Source organism: Condylura cristata, unplaced genomic scaffold (assembly GCF_000260355.1).
Source record: "Condylura cristata isolate star-nosed mole 26May11 unplaced genomic scaffold, ConCri1.0 scaffold00001, whole genome shotgun sequence".
NCBI classification, from domain to species: Eukaryota; Metazoa; Chordata; class Mammalia; order Eulipotyphla; family Talpidae; genus Condylura; species Condylura cristata.
This window is the reverse complement of record NW_004567102.1, coordinates 950,421-973,850: the sequence shown is the minus strand read 5'-3', so window position 1 is coordinate 973,850 and position 23,430 is coordinate 950,421. Positions and strand designations below refer to the sequence as shown.

General features: G+C 46.0%; 2 protein-coding genes across 2 annotated transcripts; both read left to right on the top strand.

Annotated features, from left to right (window-relative positions):
• The first annotated feature begins 1,076 nt into the window (after positions 1–1,076).
• On the top strand, positions 1,077–4,152 carry PSMB8 (proteasome (prosome, macropain) subunit, beta type, 8). The gene is made up of 6 exons (XM_012721784.1): positions 1,077–1,224; positions 2,204–2,351; positions 2,480–2,591; positions 3,003–3,132; positions 3,464–3,668; positions 3,880–4,152. Exons 1-6 carry the CDS (start codon positions 1,078–1,080, stop codon positions 3,966–3,968), a joined length of 831 nt encoding a protein of 276 aa, XP_012577238.1. The 5' UTR covers position 1,077; the 3' UTR covers positions 3,969–4,152.
• Positions 4,153–5,957: 1,805 nt separating this feature from the next.
• TAP2 (transporter 2, ATP-binding cassette, sub-family B (MDR/TAP)) lies at positions 5,958–21,713 on the top strand. The gene is made up of 12 exons (XM_012721779.1): positions 5,958–6,079; positions 6,452–6,949; positions 7,036–7,150; positions 15,210–15,340; positions 15,599–15,804; positions 17,570–17,767; positions 17,909–18,037; positions 19,149–19,337; positions 19,482–19,655; positions 19,771–19,930; positions 20,238–20,374; positions 20,727–21,713. The coding sequence occupies exons 2-12, from the start codon at positions 6,460–6,462 to the stop codon at positions 20,943–20,945; spliced, it is 2,148 nt and encodes a 715-aa protein (XP_012577233.1). The 5' UTR covers positions 5,958–6,079; positions 6,452–6,459; the 3' UTR covers positions 20,946–21,713.
• The last annotated feature ends 1,717 nt before the right edge of the window (positions 21,714–23,430 follow it).

The window sequence follows — 23,430 nt, the reverse complement described above, 5'->3', positions numbered from 1 at the left end:
CCATCAGAAGTGGGCTGTGGGTCCCTTTCAGCATCTTTGGTGTTTCAGAGTCCTCTGCTCACTATCTACTTTTATTTTTCTATTTCCCACAATTGCCCCCTCTGCTTCCCCACTTCCTCCAGAAATGAGTTGGGGATGCAGGGCCTTGGGGCACTGGCAGCTGCAGCTATAGCTGTGAGCCTGCGCCTATCTGAAGTGGGAATTAGCAGGGAGCTAAGGGAAGTGCAAGCGCCGCCCTGGGAGCCGGTAGCACCTCACTTCACTACCTCCTCACCTAGGCCCTTTCTTGCAAGGCCCATCCCTTCGGAAGTGGCACTAGAGAGCGTCGCGGCGTGGTAGGCGGGGTGCTAGAGAAGCGCCCATCCTGTGACGCCAACGGTTGCTGGGCAGATTAGCCCAACACAGGTTGCAAGGACTGGTTGGGTTTAGACGAGCCCCTATGCTCAGTCGCGGCAAGCATTGTTCGAGGAGGTGGGGACTGACGGGGCGGGTGGCTACGGGCTGGGAAGGCGGAGCCTTCCACAGGTCCCGAGAGGCTGCGCTCTCCTCGAATCCCTTTCCCGCCCTTGCTGCGGGTCTGTTCTGTGGCCAGTTGCCCCAGGACCCGCGCTCTAGTCTCAACGTTCCCACGAACTCCTAGTCCTTTCCAGATTTTATGAAGTGATGCCAATCTCATGTCATCCCCCGACACGAAACTGTTCCCGCTCCTTGCATGCAGATTCCCAGCTTTCTGGCTGCGGCCACGCCTTCATTTGCGATCGCCCCTATCGTCCTATCTGTTCGCGCTCTCTCGAAAGATGTCCAGCCAGTTGGTGTGTCTCATATTCTCATGGCCAACGGGGTTTCAAAGCTCTGTCCTCGCTCTAATTACCCACTGCTTCCCCAACCTTCATAAAGGCAGAGCAGAGAAATCTGTCCCCAATGTAATATTCCCGGTCCCAAGATACCCAATGTCCTCTTCTTGGAAAGGGCAGGGGGATGTGGGGGGAGAAAATCTGGTTCCCTCCCCTTAAGGCTGCAGGCTTTCGCTTTCACTTCCTCCTCGGAGCCAGACAGAGCTGCGGGTGCTTGCGGACCATGGCGTTGCTGGAGGTGTGCGGAGTCCCGCGAGGGCGGCAGGACCACCGGCGGTTCCTAGACGCGGGAAGCGAGCTTCACTCGGACCCTGGACACTACATGTTCTCCTTGCGATCTCCAGAGTTCGCCCTCCCCCGAGGAATGCAGGTCTGGGATGTAAGGGAACCCCGACTGAGGTGCGGGGGAGAGCGCCGGGGAATGGAGGGGTCACCTGAGGCTGCCCAGAGCCCGGGACCACTCAGGGACAGTGCTGGAGGAGAGCTCTTGACCTCAGCCAGGGTCATGCCACGTGGGCTGTCTGGCCCAGCCTTAAGAAATGAGAGTAGGGCAAAATGGTAGAAGAGAGGGGAAGACTGAAGACTTTGCCGTATGTTTTCATCACACATGTTTCACCAAGCCTTTCTCACGGAGGCTCTCATAAGACAGGCAGTGGAGTGTTAAGGAAAATCTGTGAATGTTGGCTGTAAGCCTGGCCTCAGCCACTCACTGTTATGTGTCCTGGGACAAGTCACTCCATGCAGTCCTCAATCTCTGTTCTGCAAAATGGGTATACTACTAACAAATGTGCCTTCTGAGGGTTAATTCCATTCTTCGAATAGAAATGAATCCTTAAAATGTTAGTTAAGGGCCTCCCTGGTGGCACAGTGGGTTAAAGCACAGCACCAAGAGGCTAAAGCCACTTCAGCATGAGTTTGATCCCCGCCTGCCCCAGAGGAGACCACATGGCAGGGCAGACCTTTCCTGGCCAGCCCGCTGCTCCCCTCAGCAGTGTACTTTGTCGATCTGCCTGTTCTGCTCCCCACTCTGTCACTGGTGAATCCTCTCACCCTCTGCATCTCTGGCCTGTACCCCAGTTCTGTATGAATAAATAAATAAATCTTTAAAAAAATGTTAAGGCAATGCTTTCCTTTAATTTCTATTGCATTGGAAAATGGAAAAGGTCATTGCAGTTTGCCTTGTCTTTCTCTTGTGTCACTTCCTTGTAGAGGTTGGTTAGAAACTATTCCACTGTTGATGGCTGGAGAATTTCTGTGATCTCCTCACTCCCACACTCTTTAAGTCCCTGTTCTGGAGCCTCCTGAATAAGTTTTCATGGTCGCTTCTTCTGCCTTTTCTCTCTCATTAGCCCACCGAATTCTTCCAGACCGTGGGTAGGAATGGAGAACGCGATGTGCGGATTGAGATGGCCCATGGAACCACCACGCTGGCCTTCAAGTTCCAGCATGGGGTGATTGTGGCTGTGGATTCCCGGGCCACAGCTGGGAATTACGTTAGTGAGTGACTGTGTATGTACGTGTGTGTCCCATAGTAGAACCTGGTTGCACCAAAGTACCTTGATTGAGGACACCCATGGAGGGGCATGCAGTCATTCCTGCTCTCTCAAAATGCCATCTTCTTCCAGGTTGCTTCATGGTGAACAAGGTGATCGAGATTAACTCTTACCTGCTTGGGACCATGTCTGGCAGTGCGGCAGATTGTCAGTACTGGGAGCGTCTGTTGGCCAAGGAGTGCAGGTAGGCCAGAGCTCTCATCTCCCTTATAAACCTAGTGGTCCATCCCAGCCTTATCCTGGATCCTCCAAATCACATTGCACCAACTCCCCCACCCCATGTTAATGTGGCACTTTAGTGCCAATGTTTTGTGATGAAAAAAGCCTTCTTTCCCTGTGCAACCGTCAACAGCCACATAATTCAAGTATTTAACACTGACACCATCTATCTTGGTGGGAGAGTATCATTTACTAGGATTTCTTTTTGTGGCTTAGATATTTAAATTCCAAATCCCTTCCTGAAGATTAGATCCTATAAACTATTCCTTTTAAGTGTATTTTGTCAGTCATTTCCTGCCCATCAAGTGGGTCCCTCAGAGGCCTAGCCTTTTTCTACCACCATTGAGTCTTCTCTCCCTACTTTATCCTTACCCAGGCTGTACTATCTGCGGAATGGGGAGCGGATTTCAGTATCAGCAGCCTCCAAACTTCTCTCCAACATGATGTGTCAGTATCGGGGCATGGGCCTCTGCATGGGCAGTATGATCTGTGGCTGGGACAAGAAGGTGGGTACTCGTCATGCCCCCAACCCTGGATGATTGACCTGTTTCCCCACTCCCACTGTTGAATGTTCTGCAGCTCCACATGTTGGCACTTAGTTCAGAGATGGACCACTGTGTGTGTTTCACATGCTTGTCTCTTTTAATAAGGTAGCTGATTCCAAGTTTGTTTTTCCCTTTTATTTCTAAAGTTCTATAGTGTTACAAAAGTCTTGTCCTAGTCACTTGAATTACTGTGGCAATTCTTATTCTTTTGCCACTTTTCATGCCTCACACTTAAGCCTGTGCTACTAACACTCCCTCTCTGTTCCCACCTGGAACCTTCTCTCCTCCACAGGGTCCTGGACTCTACTATGTAGATGAAAATGGGACCCGGCTCTCAGGAAATATGTTCTCCACGGGTAGTGGCAGAACCTTTGCCTACGGGGTCATGGACAGTGGCTATCGGCCAGATCTCAGCCCCGAAGAAGCCTATGACTTGGGCCGCAGGGCTATTGTTCACGCCACCCACCGAGACAACTATTCTGGAGGAGTTGTCAATAGTAAGAACCAACATTTCCTGGGAGTAAGCAAGGGTTTTCTGGATGGGAGACTCTGGGGAGGCAGAGTGGCAGAGGAAGGAGGAAGGGGCCAGGGGTTTCAGGCTCAGGTGGCATGGGCTTTGAGTGTTGCTGTGGCTTTCCAAATAACATCATTAACAGGTGCTGAGACAAAGACAAAGGTGACTCTGTGTCCTTTCTCCTTTGTCTACAGTGTACCACATGAAGGGAGATGGCTGGGTGAAAGTGGAAAGCACGGATGTCAGTGACCTGATGCACCAGTACCGGGACGCCCTTCAGTAACGGTGGTGGCTGCCAGTAACCTCTTCGGGGAAAGCCTGGTCAACTCAGGGACCTAGGACAGCTTATTTTCCAGAAGAGGGGCCTCACCTGAGCCCAGAGATGGAGGCCCAGCTGCCAGACAGGGTGGGAGGAGTTTATCATTTTGTGTGTCCTCTATTTCCAGGAAGACCTCCCTTCACCTTCTGGGGGCTCCACAAAGTGTAATAAAAGAAAAAGAAAAAAGCAGTTACAAATATTTCTCTTGTGGCTGAGTAGACTTGGGCTGTGGTTGTTGGGGAGGGTACAGGAAATAGAGAAAGGTTGCTTGAGAAGACTCAAAATCCTCATTAAGAAACAGTGCCTTACTGAATCTATCTCCTGGTTTCCTTTCCACACTCATCGCTCCAGGATTTCAGAAGACTGACCATGGTTGTTTATTATTGCGATTTAAAGTTGGGGCCCTTCCTATGGGGTTATGAGCTGGTGACTACTCCGTGGTTCATTGGTAATGGTTTGGGTGCTGGGAAGTAGGGCACATAGAATATTTGTTTTTCAGCTTGCAGGGTTGGATGAAAAAGCTTCCAACTCATATGTGTTGTAATTATAAATACAGGGCATTTCCCTTAAGTAGCATTCAGGGCAGATTGGGTATTGAATGTAAAGAGGGCTATCAAAGGTTCAGTTTCACCACGTGGCATGCTCGATGGAGTGCCATAGTTTTCACGACAGGTCATGACTGAAGAGTCAGGCAAGAAGGAGAACTCCCGTCAGTTGGGAATAGGCAGAAAAAGTAACCAGTTTAGAAAGTAAGATAGACATAGTGAGATTTTCTGAACAGTGTTGGGACTGCAGGGAAGAGGAGAGTTAAGTTCAGTTAAGAATGAAAGCAGAGGCCCTCCCTGGTGGCGCAGCAGGTTAAAGCACAGCACTAAGAAGCTAAAGCCACTTCAGCATGAGTTGGATTCCCGCCTGCCCCGGAGGTGGTGGAGGTGATCCACACCGCGCAGCAGACCTCTCCTGACCCGCCTGCTGCCCCCCTCAGCAGTGTACTTCATGCCTGTCCTACCACTCTGTCTCTGGTGAATCCTTTCATGGCCCCTGCACTTCTGGCCTGTACCCCAGTTCTGTATGCACAGATAAATAAATCTTAAGAAAAAAAAAAAAAGAATGAAAGCAGGTAGAGATCTTCAACATCCTAGGGAAACTTTAGGAGTCCCTACTTCAACCCCCACACCTCATCCTCAACTATATTTAAAGTTGAAGTAACTTATTGATAATCACACCGGAATGGTTTGGAATACAAGTGGTCCTTCCTTCGGGGCAATTTTGAGTTTGGGAGATAGCTTCAACCTGAAGGGTTATTTCTGGAATACACAATGTTCAAGTTCCAGGGATAGGCTGTGGGTAGGAAAGGATGTAGAGAAGACTGTTTATGTTCTCATTAGTGATAAAATAGACCAAGAAACAAAAGTCCACTTCCCTTCTATGGAGAAAGCCTCCAACATAAATTGGAGCATAACTCTTGAGGCATCTGAAGCCATACTCTGTTGAGAAGAACCATGTTGAGAAGAACCACGTAAATAAGGTCCTTCTCAGCCTCCCCCCCCCCATCTCTACGTGGGGACCCACTTAGGTGTGAGAGGCTGGTGCTTTCTACTTACGAGAGATGCTTTGCGTTGTTTCTTGCTCAGACCAGTACAGGGCTCTGTTTTTACCCCAAGACCCTGACAGTGGGGGAGAGGGTTAGACAGTTTTCTAAAAAGAGGTTCAGAGTACGAGATAAGAAAATTCACTGGTTCTTCGATTACAACGGATCCTAGTTCATGAAAGAGCTTTAGCAATTTTTCTGAATAGCAACAGTTTCCTATTACAGAGTAAATGCTGGAGGCCAGCGACTCACTGAGGGCCTGGCAACGGTCCCTGGAGTTCGGGATCGTTTCTGCGTCTGCGGTTGTCGCGCTCCCTCTTGTGGCCGCGCCCTGCAGCAGGCGCTGCTGGGGAAGCGAAAGCGAAAGCCTCAGCGTGGGGACCGCTGCTTAGGGGCGGCACGCGAAGCGAAGCTGAGGCGGCGGGAGCGCCCTTTGGAGCTCAGCTCTCAGCACTTAGCCGAAAGACCACCGAAGCCGCGGCCGGTGAGTGGCACGAGGGGAACCTGGACGTCCAAGGACGACTGTCCTCCACCCCCGACCCTGCGCCCTCTGCGTCGGGTTACGCGGGACCCGGGGTGCCGGGGTGCCTGGCAGGGAGCGCCGGGCTCCTTGGAACTCGACGGCGGCGGGAGCAAGGGCAGTTTTTTTTTTTTTAAAAGGAGGGCTCCTCGGCTCCTCTGCCCGCCGAGTGCCTTCTTTTGTTGGAGGGCTGTGTTGGGGAGCACGAATACCCACGGGGTCTTTCTGGGTAGGCTCAGATAACATGAGCACCCCTGGACGGGACTGATGGAGTTGGGGAAGTTAGGGACAAGAACTGGGGCTTCGCCCCTCGATCACCGCACTTTCTACCCCCAGGTAACGCCATGAGGCTCCCGGACCTGACACCCTGGGTCTCTCTGCTGCTGGCCGACTTGGCCTTACTCTGGCTGCTTCAGGGTACTCTGGGGACTCTGCTTCCCGGGAACCTTCCAGGCCTATGGCTGGAGGGGGCTGTTCGATTTGGAGGGCTGTGGTTGCTGCTGAAGCTGGGAAGGTTTCTGGGACGCGCGGGGGCTCTGCTGCCCCTACTCTGCCTGGCGATGCCTCTGTTTCTCTCCCTGAGGGCGCTGGTCCCTGGGGCCTTGAGTGCTCCCCCCACCAGAGTGGCTTCTGCCTCTTGGAGCTGGCTGCTGGTGGGGTACGGGGCTGCAGGGCTCAGCTGGGCAGTGTGGGCTGTGCTGAGCCCTTCCGCGGCCCAGGAGAGCGACAGCGGCCAGAACAGCAAAGCCCTGATGTGGAGGTTGCTGAGGCTCTCCAGACCAGACCTGCCTTTCCTCATCGCGGCCTTCACCTTCCTGGTTTTTGCGGTGTTGGGTGAGTCAAGAGAGGGTATTGTTGCTAGGAAGTGGGAAAAGACCCCTTGCCCCATACCTTCACCTGTATCCTCCTGCCTCTTTCAGGTGAGACAGTAATCCCACACTATTCTGGTCGAGTGATTGACATCCTGGGAGGTGACTTTGACCATGATGCTTTCGTCAGTGCCATCTTTTTCATGTGTGTCTTCTCCTTTGGGAGGTAGGTGATGGGCCCTTCGGTCTTTTGCTAGCCACTTTTGCAAGGACCCACACTTTCCTACTTCCATTTTCAGAACCTTTTGTGCACAAAGCACCCCATACTTAGACTTACATAGGTGTGGATTTATTTACTCATTGTTCTGTTTTCATATCACTTCATTCCTCATTTCACCACATTTATTCAACATCTACAAAGTTTACATGCTGTTACTATAGATACAAGTGTGAACAAATATAAGAGAGTAGTTTGGGTGTCTTGAGGAATGTCTCTCAACATTGCTCTCTCCTTGAAACCCCGTTTTTCTTTCCTGTCTCATTTCCCATCCCACTTTGTTTCCAAAGTCAGGTTGGGCACGCTTCTCGCTCCTGACCCTTCTTCCTAACTGATCTTGTCAGTTGATGGAGATCTTGCTCTGAAGTTTATAGCTTTTTATTTTTTCTCTCAAGCATATTAATTCTTTTCCACTTACTTGCCAGAGTTGGAATGGGTGCAAAATTTAAGGAGGTGCTTGATGCTGGGGTTATGCCTGTACCTCACCCTGATATTCTCCCCTCCCCATAATACACCTTTATTATGGTCAGACTTCATTTAGAATGCCCCAAGACACTTTTTCCTTACACCTTCATTCTATACTTGCTGCTCTTTGCTGCTGTCAGTCCATCAAAGGTCTATTTATTGATCAATCCATGACTTAAAAAAAATCAGTTCTCAGTTCGCTTTGCTTTTCTGCCGTATTTGTCATTTGAATAAGTCATTTTTTTCTTTTTAAATACAGTTTATTTTTACATTATTCTTCATTTTGTACATTTTTTAAAATCTAGGTTGTAATCTCCATGGGTTTCCCACCATCAATTCACCCATGTTCCATCACATAGTCCCATGAGCTCTTCTCACCCCTGTTTTGATCCTATCACTCTTTCCATTCCCATTGAGTGTCTGTGGTTAATAGTTGCTTATTAATTTTAGTTTTTACTTTATTACAATTACTTTTTTCTTTTCCTGATCCCATACATTCCTGCTATGAGCAAACCATCTGGTATTTTTCCTTTTCTTTCTGGCTTATTTCACTAAGCATGATCCCTTCCAGCTCCATCAATGTTGCTGCAAATGGCATGCGTTTAGCTTTCTGATTGCTGAGTAATATTCCATTGTGTATATGTACCACATCTTGATACAGTCATCTACTTTTGAGCATTTGGATTGATTCCACATCTTCCCTATTGTAAATAGAACAGCAATAAAGATGGGGGGGGTGCAGGTGTCCTTTGAATGTTTTTGTGTCCTTTGGGTAGGTACAAAGGAGTGGAATTGCTGGATCACATGGAAACTCCATTTCTAGAAGTTTGAGAAACCTCCAAACTTTCCATAGTGGGTGTACCAGTTTGCATTCCCACTAGCAGTGCAGGAGGGTTCCTTTTTTCTCTGTATCCTTGCCAACATTGGTTATTGCTAGTTTTTTTAATATGTGCCATTGTCACTGGTGTGAGATGATATCTCTTTGTGGTTTTGATTTGCATTCCAAGTGCATATCACTTATTACAAATGATGTTTTTGAAATGATGAACATGTTTTTCATACGCCTTTTGGCCATCTGCCAAAAAGTGTCTTTGTAGCTCTTCTGCCCATTTTTTGATGGGGTTGTTCAGTTTATTTTTGTTGCATTTGTTGTTGTTGTACATCTTTGTGATCAAGCTCTTTGTAGATCTTTGTGATCAGTCCTTTATCATTAGTATTGTGTTCAAAAATTTTCTCGTAATCAGTGGGGTGTCTCTTTGTTTTGGTTAATGTCTCTTTTGCTGTGCAGAAGCTCTTTAATTTGATATAGTCCCAGTTGTTTATCCCTTCCTTCACTATCTTTGCTTTAGATGATGTGTCTTTAAAGATGTTACTGAGGTATATGTCATGTAGTGTTTTGCCAATAATTTCTTATATATATATATATATAGTATGGTTTCAGGTCTTATGTCTAGTTCTTTAATCCATCTTGAGTTAGTTTTTGTTTATGGTGTGAGGTAGTAGTCTAGCTTCATTTTTTTTTTTTTGCATGTAATAGCCCAGTTTTCCCAGCACTATCAGTAGAATAAACTTTCTTTGTTCCATTGTATATTCTTTGCTCCTTTGTGAAAGATTAGCTGTCTTTAAAGCTGGGGTTTATGGCTGGGTTTTCTATTTGATTCCATTGGTTTGTATGTTTGTTCTTATTCTAGTTTTTATAAATTTGGCTTTGATTATTATGGCTTTGTGGCTCTATATTAATTTCATCAGTATTTTTTGCATTTCTTTGAAGAATGTCATTGAAATTTTTTATTGGAATAGCATTGAATCTATAAATTGCTTTTGGTAGGATGGCCATTTTAATGTTAATTCTTCCAACCTAAGAACAAGGTTTGTCTTTCCATTTCTTTGTGTCTTCTGTGTCTTTTAACAGTGTTTTGTAATTTTCTTTGTAGAGGTCATTCACTTCTTTTGTAAGGTTTATTTGATTTTCTGGGTTTTAATTATAAAGGGAATAGTTTTCTTGCTTTCTTCTTCAGATTGATTGATTGTATGTAGGAAGGCTACTGATTTTTATGTGTTGAGTTTGTATTCTGCTACTTTACTAAACTGGTTGATTATTTTGACATTTTTTTTCTGTGGAGCTTTGGGATTCTCTATGTATATTATCATATCATCTGCAAACAGTGATAGTTTTACTTCTTCTTTCCCTATTTGGATTCCTTCTATACTGTCTTCTTGTCTTATTGCTCTGGTTAAGACTTCCAGGATTATATTGAAAAACAGTGGTGAGAGTGGACATCCTTGTCTTGTTCCTGACTTTAAGGAAAAGGATTTTAGCTTTTTACCATTGAGAATGACATTAGCTATGGGTTTGTTGTAGATGGCCTTTATTATGTTAAGGTATGTTCCTTGTATCCCTAGAGCTTAAAAACCTTTATCATATATGGATGCTGGACTTTGTCAAATACTTTCTCTGCATCAATAGATATGATCACATTGTTCTTATTTCTTGTTGTTGATGTGTTGGGTTACATTAATTGATTTTCAGATGTTGAACCATCCTTGTGTCTCTGAAATAAATCCCATTTGGTCATGGATTATTTGTTTTGTGCATTGTTGGATTCTGTTGGATTTTTGCATCATTGTTCATTAGACATTGCCCTGGAGTTTTCTTTGTTCGTGTTGTCCTTGTTTGTTTTTGGTATTAATGTAATGTAGGCTTTGTAAAACATAGTTGGTAGTATTCCTTCTTTCTCAATTTTTTGAAAGAGTTTGTGTAGGATAGGCACTTGCTTGTTTCTGAATATTTTGGTAGAATTCATTAGTAAAGCCATCTGGTCTGGGCTTTTGTTTTTGGGGAGATTTTTGATTACATATCAGGTTCACTGCTTGAAATTGGTCTGTTTAGATGTTCTATTTCTTCTCTATCTAGCTCTGGTTGATTGTTATGTTGTAGGAATTTATCCATCTCTTCTAAATTGTTGAACTTGTTTGTATATAACTGTTCATAATAATCCCTTATTATTTTGATTTCTGCTGTGTCTGTTGTGATTTCTCTTCTTTGGTTTGTGATTCAATTTATTTGTGCATTCTCCCATATTTTTTCTTTGTGAGCCTGGCTAGAGGTTTGTCTATTTTGTTTATATTTTTTTCAAAGAACCAACTTTTCGTTTCACTAATCTTTTGGATTGTTTTCTTAATTTCTATTTCATTTATTTCTGCTTTGATTTTATTATTTCCTTTCTTCTACTTTTTTTTTTTTTGTTGTTCTTTTTCCAGTTCTTTAAGGTGGGAGATTAGGTTGTTTCTTTGAGTTCTTGATGTGAACCTGTATTGCTATATATTTTCCTCCTTTAACTTTTTTGCTGTGTCCCTTATATTCTGGAGGGTTGTTTCCTCATTGTCATTCATCTGGAGGTATTTTTTAATCCCTTCCTTGATGTTCTCATTGATCCAGTGATCTTCCAGTAGTGTAAGTTTCAATCCATGTGAGGTAGGAGGATTCCTTTTTTTTAGTGTTTTATTTCTAGTTTGATGCTTTCATGGTCAGAGAAGAGGGTTTGTATGATTTTGATCTTGGTGTACCTATTGATATTTATGTTGGGTCCCAGTATGTGATTGATTTTGGAGAATGATCTGTGGGCACTCAAGAAAAATGTGTACTGCGATTTCTTTGAGTGCCGTGTCCTGTAGATGTTTATTAAGCCCATGAGGTATAAATCATTGTTTAGAGCTGTAGTGTCCTTGCCTATTTTTTTTTTTTTGTCCTTGCCTATTTTTTGTCTTGTTGATCTGTCCAATGGTGAGAGTGGTGTGTTGAAATCTCCTACTATGTCTGTATCTTCTTTGATGTCTGTTATCAGAGACAATAATTATTGTCTGACATATTTTGTCTGACATATTTTGGTGCGCCTTTGTTTGGTGAATATACATTGATGATTGTTATGTCTTCCTGATGAATTGTTCCCTTAATCATAATGTAGTGACTATCTATGTCTCACCTTACCTTTTTATGTTTGAAGTCCATTTTATCTTATATGAGTATAGCTGTTCCTGTCTTCTTTTATGGTCCATTTGCTTGTAGGCTTGTTTTCCATTCTTTTACTTTCAATATGCATTACTTGTTTGCAGCTAAGTGTGTTTCCTGTAGATAGCAAAAAGTTGGGTTCTGTTTTTTTTATCCATTCTGTGACTCTATGTGTTTTTATTAATGCATTTAGTCTACTTACATTCAGATACTGATATACTGGGGTCTGCCTTTGTAATTTTGTGATTCTATTCCTTACATTGTTCTGTTCTTTCTATACACTCCTCTGTTGGCTTTAGTTCTAGGGTTCCTTGTAGTATTTTTTTGTAGTGGGGGGTTAGTAGTGATGAATTTCTGGAGATATTTTTTTGTCATGGAAAGTTTTTATTTCTCCATTGTAGAGGAAGGAGAACTTCACAGGATAGAGTATTCTTGGTTGGAATTTGTTGACTTGGAGTTTTTTGAATATGTCCCTCCATTCTCTTCTTGCCTGAAGTGTTTCTTTGGAGAAGGCTGATGTCAGCCTGATTGGTTTTCCTTTGTGTGTTACCTGCTTCTTCCTCCTTGTCAGTTTCATCATCATTATTATTATTACTATTTGTCTTAGACCTTTGGAAATTTTACTGTTATGTGTCTTGCTATAGTTTTCTTTTCATTGTGGTACTTTTGGTGTTTTTCTGGCTTCCTGTATTTCTATTTTCATTTCTTTCTTCATGCTTGGGAAATTTTCTTCAGTTATCTCCTTGAATAGAGTTTCAGCTCCCTGTTCTCTCTCTTTGCCCTCTGGGACTCCTATGATTCTTATATTCCTTTTCATATAGCATCTGAAATTTCTTGAAGTACTTTTTAGTCTTCTTCATTTGTATTTCTCTTTCCTTTTCTTTTTTGGTTCTGTTTATGTCAGAATCTTCAAGAATATTAATTCGTTCTTCCATTTCTTTTCCCAGAGTTCTTGAGCTCCTCCACATGTCTTTGATTATCCTCCAGTTCCTTTCACTTTCTTCCTCAATTCATTGACTGTGTTCCTCTCTCTTTCTGCTTGTTCTTTTAGCTCTTTAATTGTTTACATCATGGCCTTTTTGAATTCTTTGTCTGTTAGATGGAGGAATTATTGATTTCTGGAGGTTGACTTTCTTTCTGTGGTGTATTGTTTCTGGAAAAGGCTGCTTGATCACTTGTATTTTTTTCTTTCTTCCTGTCGTTAGCCTTTGACTTTGCTCTGTTCTAAGTACTCCTGTGCTGCTGGTGCTGGTGAGCATGACTGCTGATTTTTCTTGCTGTAGTGTGGATGTCTGCTTGGTGTCTGAGGCTCTGTGGCTGGGTCCATGTCCAGACATTTCGGTTACGGAAGATGTTCTGAGATGTGCTTTGTTCTAAGATCCCTGCTTTTCTGGCCCTCACTGCATGAAATGGGATCTACTCAGCCAGTACTAGTCTAGGATCTTGTGTAGGGTCCTGGTTCTTCAGAAACACATTGAGTCCTAGTCTCTGGGAGGTGCCTGCAAGAGGTGTCTGGATGGACTGCTTTTCTCTACTGAACGTCTAGGTCACTCTAGGCATATCACAGAAGAATAACAAAGTTAAAAGAGAATAAGGAGTGAGAGAAGGGGTAAAGTGAGTGGGGAGGATGATACAGAGATATAAAGGGAAAGAAGGTGATAAGGAAGAAGTGAAGGTTATATGAGAAAGAGGGAAAAGGAGGAGGAAATGGAGGGGAAGTGACAGAAAGAGAAGAGAAAGCAGTAATAATAATGTTGAAGGGGAAAAAGGAGAAAACTTTAGGAGACAGAAAATGGAGGTAAAAAAGGACACAGAAGACTACCAGCTGACCAATACAGAAACTAAACAAACAAGCAAACAAACAGGTCAATTGGAAGGGGAGAATTGCCTCTCAGACTCTAATGGCTCCCAGTTAGCTAGTCCTTGCTGCTTTGTCCCCTGGGGAAGCACCCAATGACTGGGTAGAATAGTCTAACCAGAGTCCCCAGTCTCCCTTTTTGGTGTACTGAGGGATGGTATGGACTGTACTCTGAGAGGCAAATTGTAACCTGTGGAGAATTCCCCACTGCAGCTTTGGGTTTGGCTTTCTTTCTATCGGCTGAGATAGTTGGGCAAGTATGGGGCTTCTGAGATCTCTTTCCACATGGGGGCTCATGGTATCTAGAGGCCCCCAATGTAGGGACTGGCCCTATAAATCTCCTCCTGATAGCTCTCCTGCAGGTGGTTAAATTGTATATCCTTCTTGGAATAGCCTCAGGGAAGCCTCCGGGTTTCAGGTGAATGTGGCTGGTGGTTTTGTTGTGGTCACCAGGTGGTGCCAGAGACACCTCTTAATAGGCTTTCAGAACTGGGTTTATTCACACAGGTCTCTGGAAAAACAGGGGAGGGCGCACCACAAGGGAGACTCCCGCCAGCCAGCCTCAAGTGGCTACAGCAGCACTGCTGCTCCCGCTTGCCCTCGCCCCCCACCCCCCCTTGCTCTTTGTAGACTTCCGATGTCCCCTGTTTCTTCCTGGCCTCCAAACTGCCTCTCTTCCCCTGGCGATTTGTGCTGGTTATGTGGTTGGGTGCCGGGAGTGGGTAGAAGGGCCCTGAGTCGCCAAATCTCTGAATTTCTACTTTCCCTTGCCCTGTTTTTTGGTTTTGTCCTCCCTTCAGCTTTCCTCTGCTTTAATTGGGGCACCCACTTTGTCCAATGCTGGGAATTGTCCGCTACTACTCCCTATGAATTACTTTTGTGGAAGAGTATGCCAGGAAGGGTCCCATTGCGGCCATGTTGGTGATGTCACTCCTGAATAAACGATCCCTGGTCTCTTTCTTCAGTGAGCTTTACAACTCTCCACTTCTCAACCCTCTCTACCTTAAATAACACCTACTTTCAAAGTGTTTCACCTGCAGCTCCTTGGTCTCCATCCCCACTGTGACCACGTCCAAACGCTCATTCCATGTCCAGCTGGCCCAATAGCCTTTTTATCAGGGTAATTAAATTTGCATTTCGAAATTCATATTTTGTAAAATATCTTCTGTCCCCCTTTATGTTTCCTTGTTTTATAATAAGTTTGGTTGGTGTGAGAGGAATTTTCAGACTCCAGGGAGGAGAGAGATGGGAGGGCGGCCTCTGTCATCCCGGGCTCCAGAGAATGTGAGGGCAGGGGGGTTCCTGGCTGCAGTTCCATCAGAGGCCATCTGGGCAGGGAGGAAAGACTGAGACAGGGAGCCTGGAGGGAGAGCACCCAGGTCAGGAGCAACACTTTCTCACTTCTATTCATCCTCTCCTGGACCTCCTGAGGACTAAACCCCATCAACACCCATGAATTTGCATGTGCTATGATCTTGTTCTCACACTAGCTCACCATGTCCTTGGTTTATTCCTGCCCCTCCTTTCTCCCTTGGTCTTATTTGTTCTTTCTGCCCCTCCTAGTGCTCCAACTTTGCCTTTATTTCAGTCCATGTCTTCTCTCCTCTGTGCTTACCCACTCCCTCCTTTTCTGCATGTTTCCCCCACACTCACTGACTGTGCCCTCTACCCTGCAGCTCACTGTCTGCTGGATGCCGTGGAGGCTTCTTCACCTACGTCATGTCCAGAATCAACCTGCGGGTCCGGGAGCAGCTTTTCTCCTCCCTTCTGCGCCAGGACCTCGGTTTCTTCCAGGAGACAAAGACAGGTGGAGTGGAGTCCAGCTCTGGGGTTCTTTGGACAGTCCTTGCCAATTTCCCTCACCTGCACACAACTCTTCTTGCCTCCCTGGTGCCTGCTCTGCGGCCTTTCTCTCTGAGGGGCAGGACAGTGAGGCAGCCCCGGGTCTCTCTGCAGGTGAGGGAGGCACTCGGAGGAAGGGCTTGTGTCAGAGGGGAAGGTCAGGGAAGAGTTTCTGGGGGTTCAGCATCACATAGGGCCTCCTCACCTGTTCTGTCCTCCCCAGGGGAGCTGAATTCCAGGATGAACTCGGACACCACCCTGATGAGCAACTGGCTTCCTCTGAACGCCAATGTGCTCTTGCGCAGTCTGGTGAAAGTGGTGGGACTGTACAGCTTCATGCTCAGTTTGTCCCCCCGCCTCACTCTCCTATCTCTGCTGGATGTGCCTCTCACCATTGCGGCTGAAAAGGTGTATAACGTCCGCCACCAGGTATGGTGGATGGTGGGGAGTCCAGGAGGAATCTCTTTATTCAATCCTTAGAGTAGCAATTCTGACAGGTTGCAGAGGTCCAAGATCCCACCCACCAGGCCTGTGTGTATATGAGAGAGAGAAAGAAAGAGAATACAAACCCGTTTTTCTGTAAAGAGTCCGTAGATACCTTCTTCACAAATGATCTGAAAATTCATCTTAGAGGATTTTAAGTAGCGACTGATCCCATTTATCATCGCCAGGAGTATGAGTGGTGTGTACGGGAGATAAACTGACAGGTGTCCTGAGTCGGCACCTTAATTTTTTAAAATTGTATTTACAATATACATGGCATAAAGCTTACCACTTTAACCATGTTTAAGTGCTGTTCAGTGGTAGTAAAAATGTTCATGTTATTGTGCTGCCACCACCACAATTCACTCCAGAGCTTTACAAACTGAGCCCCCTGGCTAGTTTAAAATGAAATTGTCTCCGTTTGCCCCTCCTTCAGACTTGCAGGCTACATGTATTTTCTGTCTGTGAATTCTGCTCTTCCATGTTACTCTCTTAGTATCTGCCCTTTTGTGACTGGCTTGGTTCACTTCGCATGTCTTTAAGATTCATCTGTGGGTCAGAAGTTTCTTTTTTAGGGCTGCATACTATTCTACCAACACATAGATTTTGTTTTTGTTTGGATTTTGTTTTTCACTCTATTGATATACTTTGATAAACAAAAGCTTTTGATTTTGGTAAACCCAGTGGCCACTCACCTGTGGGTGAACACTTGGCTGTTGTGACTGATATATATTGCTGTGGATATAAGATAATGGTTTGATTTTTTTCCCTCTTATTGTTGGGTTTATACCCAGAAGTAGAATTCACATGGTAATTTTAAGTTTTTTTGAGTCCCATATTGTTTTTCATAGTGGCTATACCATTTTACATTCCCACCAGCAATATACCTTCACTTCACTTTCTCCATACCTTTCTCCAAAACTTGTCATTTTCTTTGCGTGTGTGTGTTTTACATTACAGACATAATGGTTGTGAGGTGATACATCATCATAGTTTTGATTTTCATTGCACTGATGCCATGTGATTTTGGGCCTTTTTTCATGTGCTTATTGGTCATTTTTACATCTTTTCTGGAGACACACACATTCAAGTCTTGGCTCAATTTTAAATTATACTGCTTTTGAATTGTTGGCTTGCAGAAATTTTTTCTGTATTCTTGATATTAATACTTCATCGAATATATGGCTTACAAATACTTTCTCCCATTTTGTGGATTTTGTTTTTCACTTTGATAAAAAAAAAGTTTTTGATTTTGGTAAATCCAATTTCATTTTTGGTAACCTTTCCTTTTGGTGTCATATCTAATAAATCAAGCTCAGAAAGCATCACCAAATTTGTGTCAGAAACTTCCCTGTGTGTTTTCTTCTAAGGGCTTGATGGTTTTAGCTTTTATGTTTACATCTTTGATCTATGATGAAGTCTCACTCCACCTTGTCTAACTAGCTGTGGCTTCTGGGAAAACACTTATATTTTCATTCAGATAGTAGGAGTGGTACGAATTTCCTCAAATGAAGGTTTAAGGAAAAGCACTGAGCTCTGCCATACTTGTTCCCACCCTCCTTCACACTCATTAGTCCTTATGGAAAGCAATGTAAGGAAAAGGGAAAGAGGACAGTTTGGTACTGGGGCACACCCCAAGGACTGGAATGTGACATGGGGTTCTGCTGCCTCTGTCCAGTCAACCCCTTCTGTCTCTGTTCTGCTTTTCCAGGCGGTGCTTCTAGAGATCCAGGACGCAGTGGCCAAGGCAGGGCAGGTGGTGCGGGAGGCTGTTGGAGGGCTGCAGACTGTACGCAGCTTTGGAGCTGAAGAGCAGGAGGTCTGCCGCTATAAGGAGGCCCTTGAACGATGCCGGCAGCTGAGGTGGCGCAGGGACCTGGAACGGGCCATCTACTTACTCTTTAGGAGGGTGAGGACCTGAGTGGCTTATGAGTGGACTGGGGAGGAGGCAGAAGGCCTACAGCTAGTCCTGTTGCTCTGTGTCATGGGGCAGAGGGGGGAGGAGAAGGGGAAACCCTTTTCCCATACTCACCCATTTTTTCTCTTCCAGATGCTGCAGTTGGGCACGCAGGTGCTCATGCTGAACTGTGGGCTGCAGCAGATCCTGGGTGGGGTCCTCACCCAGGGTGGGCTGCTCTCCTTTCTGCTCTACCAAGAGAACGTGGGCCAGTATATACACGTGAGTCAGCAGGAGGCTAACTCCCCAACACTCCCCCCCCACACACACCTCATTTCTTTTTGATCTTCTGAAACGTGGGCGTTTTTCTTCTTAAGAACACAAAACAAAGCTCATTTTGTTATGAAGAATTTCAAATATATGCTTCCCACCCCAAAAGATAAACTATAATAAACCTCCATAAGTTATCGCCTGTTTTGACAGTTACCCAGTCCTGGCCAACTTTGTTTTATCTGTGTCTCCACCTACTTTCCTCACACATATTTTTTAAAAGTAGATTTGAGATATAGTGTTCTGTGGAAATATTTCAGTATGGCTCTCTAGAATATAAACATTAAAGAACTCCATAAAGCCTAAATCATAACAATAATTTCTAACATGAATCAAAAATAACCAGTGGTCAATTTTCCCCTTGTCTTATCCACACATGGAATGTCAGTATATATGCCACACTGCTGTCTCCCATATCTGTGTCTGTCTACAGATGTGGACGATTCGTCAGCACTGAGACTGTGCATAGGTCCATTAGGTCATCAGGGTGGGCAAAACGGTCATCACCCCACCATTCCTTCCTTGATCAGCTGGAACACACCTCTCAAGGGAGCCTTCCTTTCATCTGCTATCTGGGATGGTACAATTTGATTAGGAAAGCTAGAATGAACATTTATTGCCTTCCTTGTATTTACCAGTTTTCAAAATTAAGTAGTTGCTGCATCTTGGATTTATTTTGTGACTTTCTGAGATAACTGATGTGTGGAGAGCTGTGCTAGGCTCTCTGGTGGCTACAAAGATGAGGCATGCAGGGTCCCTGCTTGCAGGGCTCCCTGTCTGGTAGAGGAGTCAGGAACCTGCAGAGGTTCACAAAATAGTGAGGGAAGTCAGGGCAGTGCTGGGTGGGAGGAGAGTGGGTGCCTCCACCCTTTGCATTTTGAACTGGAACACTGTGGGTACTGATGTGGCTTTTAAATAATGGCCAGACTGCTCATTGGGAAGCAGAGAATCTTCTTTGGATGAGGGGCCTTGGGTGGTGTGAGCTGAGCAGGGCCGTGTGGGGGGCTTGGAAGCTGGTTCGGGTGGAGCTGATGAACGGACCTGCTCGGCTCTTGTTTTCCAGACCCTCGTATACACGTGTGGGGACATGCTGAGCAACGTGGGGGCTGCGGAGAAGGTTTTCCGATACCTGGACCGAAAGCCAAATCTGCCTCCTCCTGGGACACTGGCCCCTCCCACAATGCGGGGGCTCGTGGAGTTCCGGGATGTGACCTTCGCATATCCTAGTAGTCCTGACCAGCCTGTGCTCAAGGTGCCTGACAGGGTGGGGTGGACTGGAGGTGAGGGCTCGGCCCCTAACATCTACTGTGTCCAGCTGCTGTGTGAGGTGACCAAGCACCCTCTGATAGAAAGAGAGGGGAGAAGGAGGCTCATGACTCTTTCCTGGCTTTTCCAGGGGCTGACGTTCACCCTGCGTCCTGGTGAGGTGACGGCCCTGGTGGGGCCCAATGGGTCTGGGAAAAGCACAGTGGCTGCCCTGCTGCAGAATCTGTACCAGCCCACCGGGGGGCAGCTCCTGCTGGATGGGGAACCCCTCTTCCAGTATGAACACAGCTACCTGCACCGACAGGTGGGCAGGAGACGGAGAAGAACATGGAGGATGGTGGTGGCCGGAGGGAGGGAGGGAGGGAGGAGAGGAGGACGTGAGGTGGGGTTTACAACCATCTCCGCACCCCTCTGTTCAGGTGACCGTGGTTGGGCAGGAGCCGGTGCTGTTCTCGGGTTCTGTGCGCGACAACATTGCTTATGGGCTGAAGAACTGCAGCGAGGAAAAGGTGCTGGCTGCAGTCCGGGCTGCCAAAGCGGATGAATTCATAGAGGAAATGGAGCATGGCTTATGTACAGGTACCTCCCTTCTAAAGAGAAACGGGAGCTTACCCTCGGGGTGAGGTTGAGCTCCCTTAACTCGACGCTGGCTGTACCCAGCTGCCTCGCCCGGACTTCCGGACCACTGAGCCTCAGGCGTCTGTGTTCCGGGAAACTGGAGCCGAGCACAGCTCCCCTAGCGGCTCCCGCCGCCCGCCCTCCTACCCCAGACATCCAGAACCTCCTCACTGGAGCGGTAACACCAGCTGCTCGTTGACCCGCTCTTGGGCAGGACTTTGTGGTGGCCCCTTGTTTCTGAGGAGGGTTATTTCTCTGGCTCCTTCAGATGTAGGGGAGAGAGGGAAAGCGTTGGCTGCAGGTCAGAAACAACTACTGGCCATTGCCCGGGCTCTTGTGCGCGACCCACGGGTCCTCATCCTGGACGAGGCCACCAGTGCCCTGGACGTCCAGTGTGAGCAGGCGGTGAGTACGGGGTGGCGGGTCAGGGGACAGTCGCCCAAGGAGTCACATTGGAAGGGTCAGCCTGTGCAGAGTTGGGCAGTGGGAGGGTGATTGGCCACCTTCTTAGTGTGGGGAATGGGATGGAGAGTAGGTGCTTTGCGGATTTCCTGTGGTGGGTTCCTGCCAGGGCTGCCCTGCCCATCATCTGGCTGCATACTACCGAGGGCAGTGTGGGGCTTCTCTGCTCTTTCCTGCCTTCTCATGTTTCACACTGTGTTTCCCATAAGCCATAGAGAGGGTGCCCAGGGGGCTGCGGTGTCCAGCCTGTTCCTCTCTTCCTAAGCATAGTGATCCACCCCCCCCCCCGCTTCAGCTGCAGGACTGGAAAGGCCGTGGAGACCTGACGGTGCTGGTGATCGCCCACCGGCTGCAGACGATCCAGAACGCCGACAGGATCCTGGTGCTGAAGCAGGGGCAGCTGATGGAGCAAGCCCAGCTCATGGAGGGGAAGGACCTGTACTCCCTACTGGTGCAGCAGCAGCAGCAACACCAGCAGGAGCCCGGGGACATCTTCACACGGGCATCATCATGACCGCGGCAGCTCCTGCCTCAGACTCTGGGGGTGCCTGAGTTGTTCCTGGAGCTGGGTTGGCTGCCTGGACCATGTACACTTCCTCCCCCTGGCCTGAGTGCTGTCTGTATCCAAAGACCTGGTTTTCTTGACTGGCAGTGATTTACTTGGCCCTGAGTAGTGTATGATAAATATATTTCAGAATACTTTTTCCTTAATATATAAATAGCACACATTTATATCGAAAAGTGAAAGTGATCTTTGTTATCTTAGTGACCATGGCTACCTTTTCCCTGGATAGCTTATGGTTTGAGATACATAATAGTTAAAATGACATAAATATTCATGAAGCTGCCTTTTTTGTATCCTCTCCCATCCCCACCCGTGTCTGATATTTTTGGGGAAACCTGGAGTATGACAGAAAGCACATGGTTCTGTAATTAACAGTGTTAGAACATTGATAATAATTACCATGTACAGTGTCTAGTGAGTAGGAACTATGTTCTTTTTCATGTGTTGTCTTACTTGATTCTTATCCTCAAAACAAAGGAGGTTTATATTATCTTATTTAATCCTTATCCTAAAAACTAAAGTCATTTTATAGAGAGGAAACTGAATTCAAAGAGATTATATAACTTTCTCAAGGTCATACAATGGAGAAGTTGGAATTTGAAACCAGGCCTAACCCCAGAACTCATGCCCTCACCCAATAAGTTACATTGCCTCTTGTGTTCCTAATCTGTAATTCATCTGATCTAATCAGATCAAATAAAATTTTTTTATTTCTAGCATTGAGAACCTCTGAATCCATTATCTTCTTTCTAGTGCCATTGTTTTAACATTCACTCACAACTTTAGGTTTTCTCATCTCCAGAGTTGATCTGCATTTCTAGCCACTCTTCATGAAATATTTTTTCTTTCTAGAAGGCACAGAGGCTGGTAAAATCTCTGTAAAATCCTTCCATCACTCATCCTCCCTTTCTGCCAGGGTTCCCTGAGAGCATTTCAGGTTTTCCAGCCCTATCATCTCCCCTGTTCCTGTTGCAGTTAGCTCCCACAAACTTCCTTTGTCCTTGTCATTACACCACCTTCCTGATGTACCCAAGTTCTTCAAGTCTTAATTCAGGGGTCAGGTGTTCCAGGAAGTCTTCCTTGATCTCCTCAGTCAGAGCACCTGGAAAGGCAATGCATCTTATTAAGCTTTATGCCTTCTGCCTGGCACAGGGCTCAGTTCATAGTAGACAATATTAACAAATGCCTGGAGAAACAAACCTCCTTCCTCCAAGGTCCTCATTCTCTGTCTTCCCTTTGCATTTAATACTGAAAATCCAAAGCCGTGCACAACACTGCAGACTGGCGGGACTTACCTGTTCCAGGAAACAGAAACCTGCACATTCCCAGGAACAGCAGGTACTTTCCAGCGCTGGCAACAAGCCAGCCAGAGCTTCTGCTGTTTTGGATTTCTCCTGCCTGGCAGGTGTTGGGAGTAGGGGTAGAGCCAGAGTAGGGAGTTTCTGTTGCAGACAAACCTTTGACTCATCTTGCTGCTGCCTTTTACCCCCACAGCTATTTATCTCGCAAATGTCACTGAGGGTGAAATACCCACATAGAGAGAGAGAAGGTGGGTCTGATTCCTCCTCCCCCCCAACAAATGTCCTTCCTCTATTTCTGAAATGGAAATGATAGTTCTTATAGTTCCCCAACCTTATAAAACTGCAATCCCACGAGAAAGAAGAAGAGTTAAAATCCTCTGATATTTTTAGTATAGTTACACCTACAGAATTGTAATACTTTAAATCTGGCAGACATCTTAAAAATAATATAGCAGTGAAATCTTACTTTACAGATAGGAAAAGTGGCCTGAAATTACACAGACAATGCTGGGATGAAAACTCAGGCATCCTGATATTTAGTGCTGGAAGATGCAGCAGGGGTGAGGATCTTAAATGTCACCAATGTTTGTTATCTAGGGAGAAGCTCCCAGATAAGCTTTATGCCAGGGACACAGGAAAATGTTCTCTGACAGTGAGACTATTCAACCTTGACAGACAAATCCCTACACGTGTGGTCTGTCTGTTACCACAGGTAACTAGTAATTTTGGTTTGTCTCAGAGTTCTAGTTCTTTTTATTTATCTCTTCCTAGCCCTCAACCCCATTTCATTCCCCTCCCCCTTAATTTTCGCTTCCAGTCACTTACCATCAGTATCTTTCCCACTAAGTCTCAAGTTACCCTTTCCAAAGGAAGACAAGAATAGTCAGGAGAAAATCTGAGATGTGTTCCTCAGTTTCTTTGGAAGCCCAAACAACCTCCATCTCTTACCTTGACCAGGCTTGAATTTCAAGTCCTGTCTGGCCCAGCCAGGTGGGGTAGCTGCTTATGAATTGAGGGTTGGAGTTTTCGGTTCTGGGAAAAGGACTTGGGAATAAAGAGAGTAAAGATCGTCCCTGTTTGTGTAGCCAGTGAGTGGGAGCACCCACAGTATTGAATAGGTGCCATCTGGTCCT

What these genes read in the sequence shown, in the direction of transcription:
- PSMB8 (XM_012721784.1), top strand. Translation starts at nt 1,078, where the DNA reads ATGGCGTTGCTGGAGGTGTGCGGAGTCCCGCGAGGGCGGCAGGACCAC. An exon ending in CCCTCCCCCGAGGAATGCAG is followed by an intron (nt 1,225 to 2,203) that starts GTCTGGGATGTA and finishes CTCTCTCATTAG; the next exon opens with CCCACCGAATTCTTCCAGAC. An exon ending in CACAGCTGGGAATTACGTTA is followed by an intron (nt 2,352 to 2,479) that starts GTGAGTGACTGT and finishes ATCTTCTTCCAG; the next exon opens with GTTGCTTCATGGTGAACAAG.
- TAP2 (XM_012721779.1), top strand. Translation starts at nt 6,460, where the DNA reads ATGAGGCTCCCGGACCTGACACCCTGGGTCTCTCTGCTGCTGGCCGAC. An exon ending in TGTATAACGTCCGCCACCAG is followed by an intron (nt 15,805 to 17,569) that starts GTATGGTGGATG and finishes CTGCTTTTCCAG; the next exon opens with GCGGTGCTTCTAGAGATCCA. An exon ending in CTGACCAGCCTGTGCTCAAG is followed by an intron (nt 19,338 to 19,481) that starts GTGCCTGACAGG and finishes TGGCTTTTCCAG; the next exon opens with GGGCTGACGTTCACCCTGCG.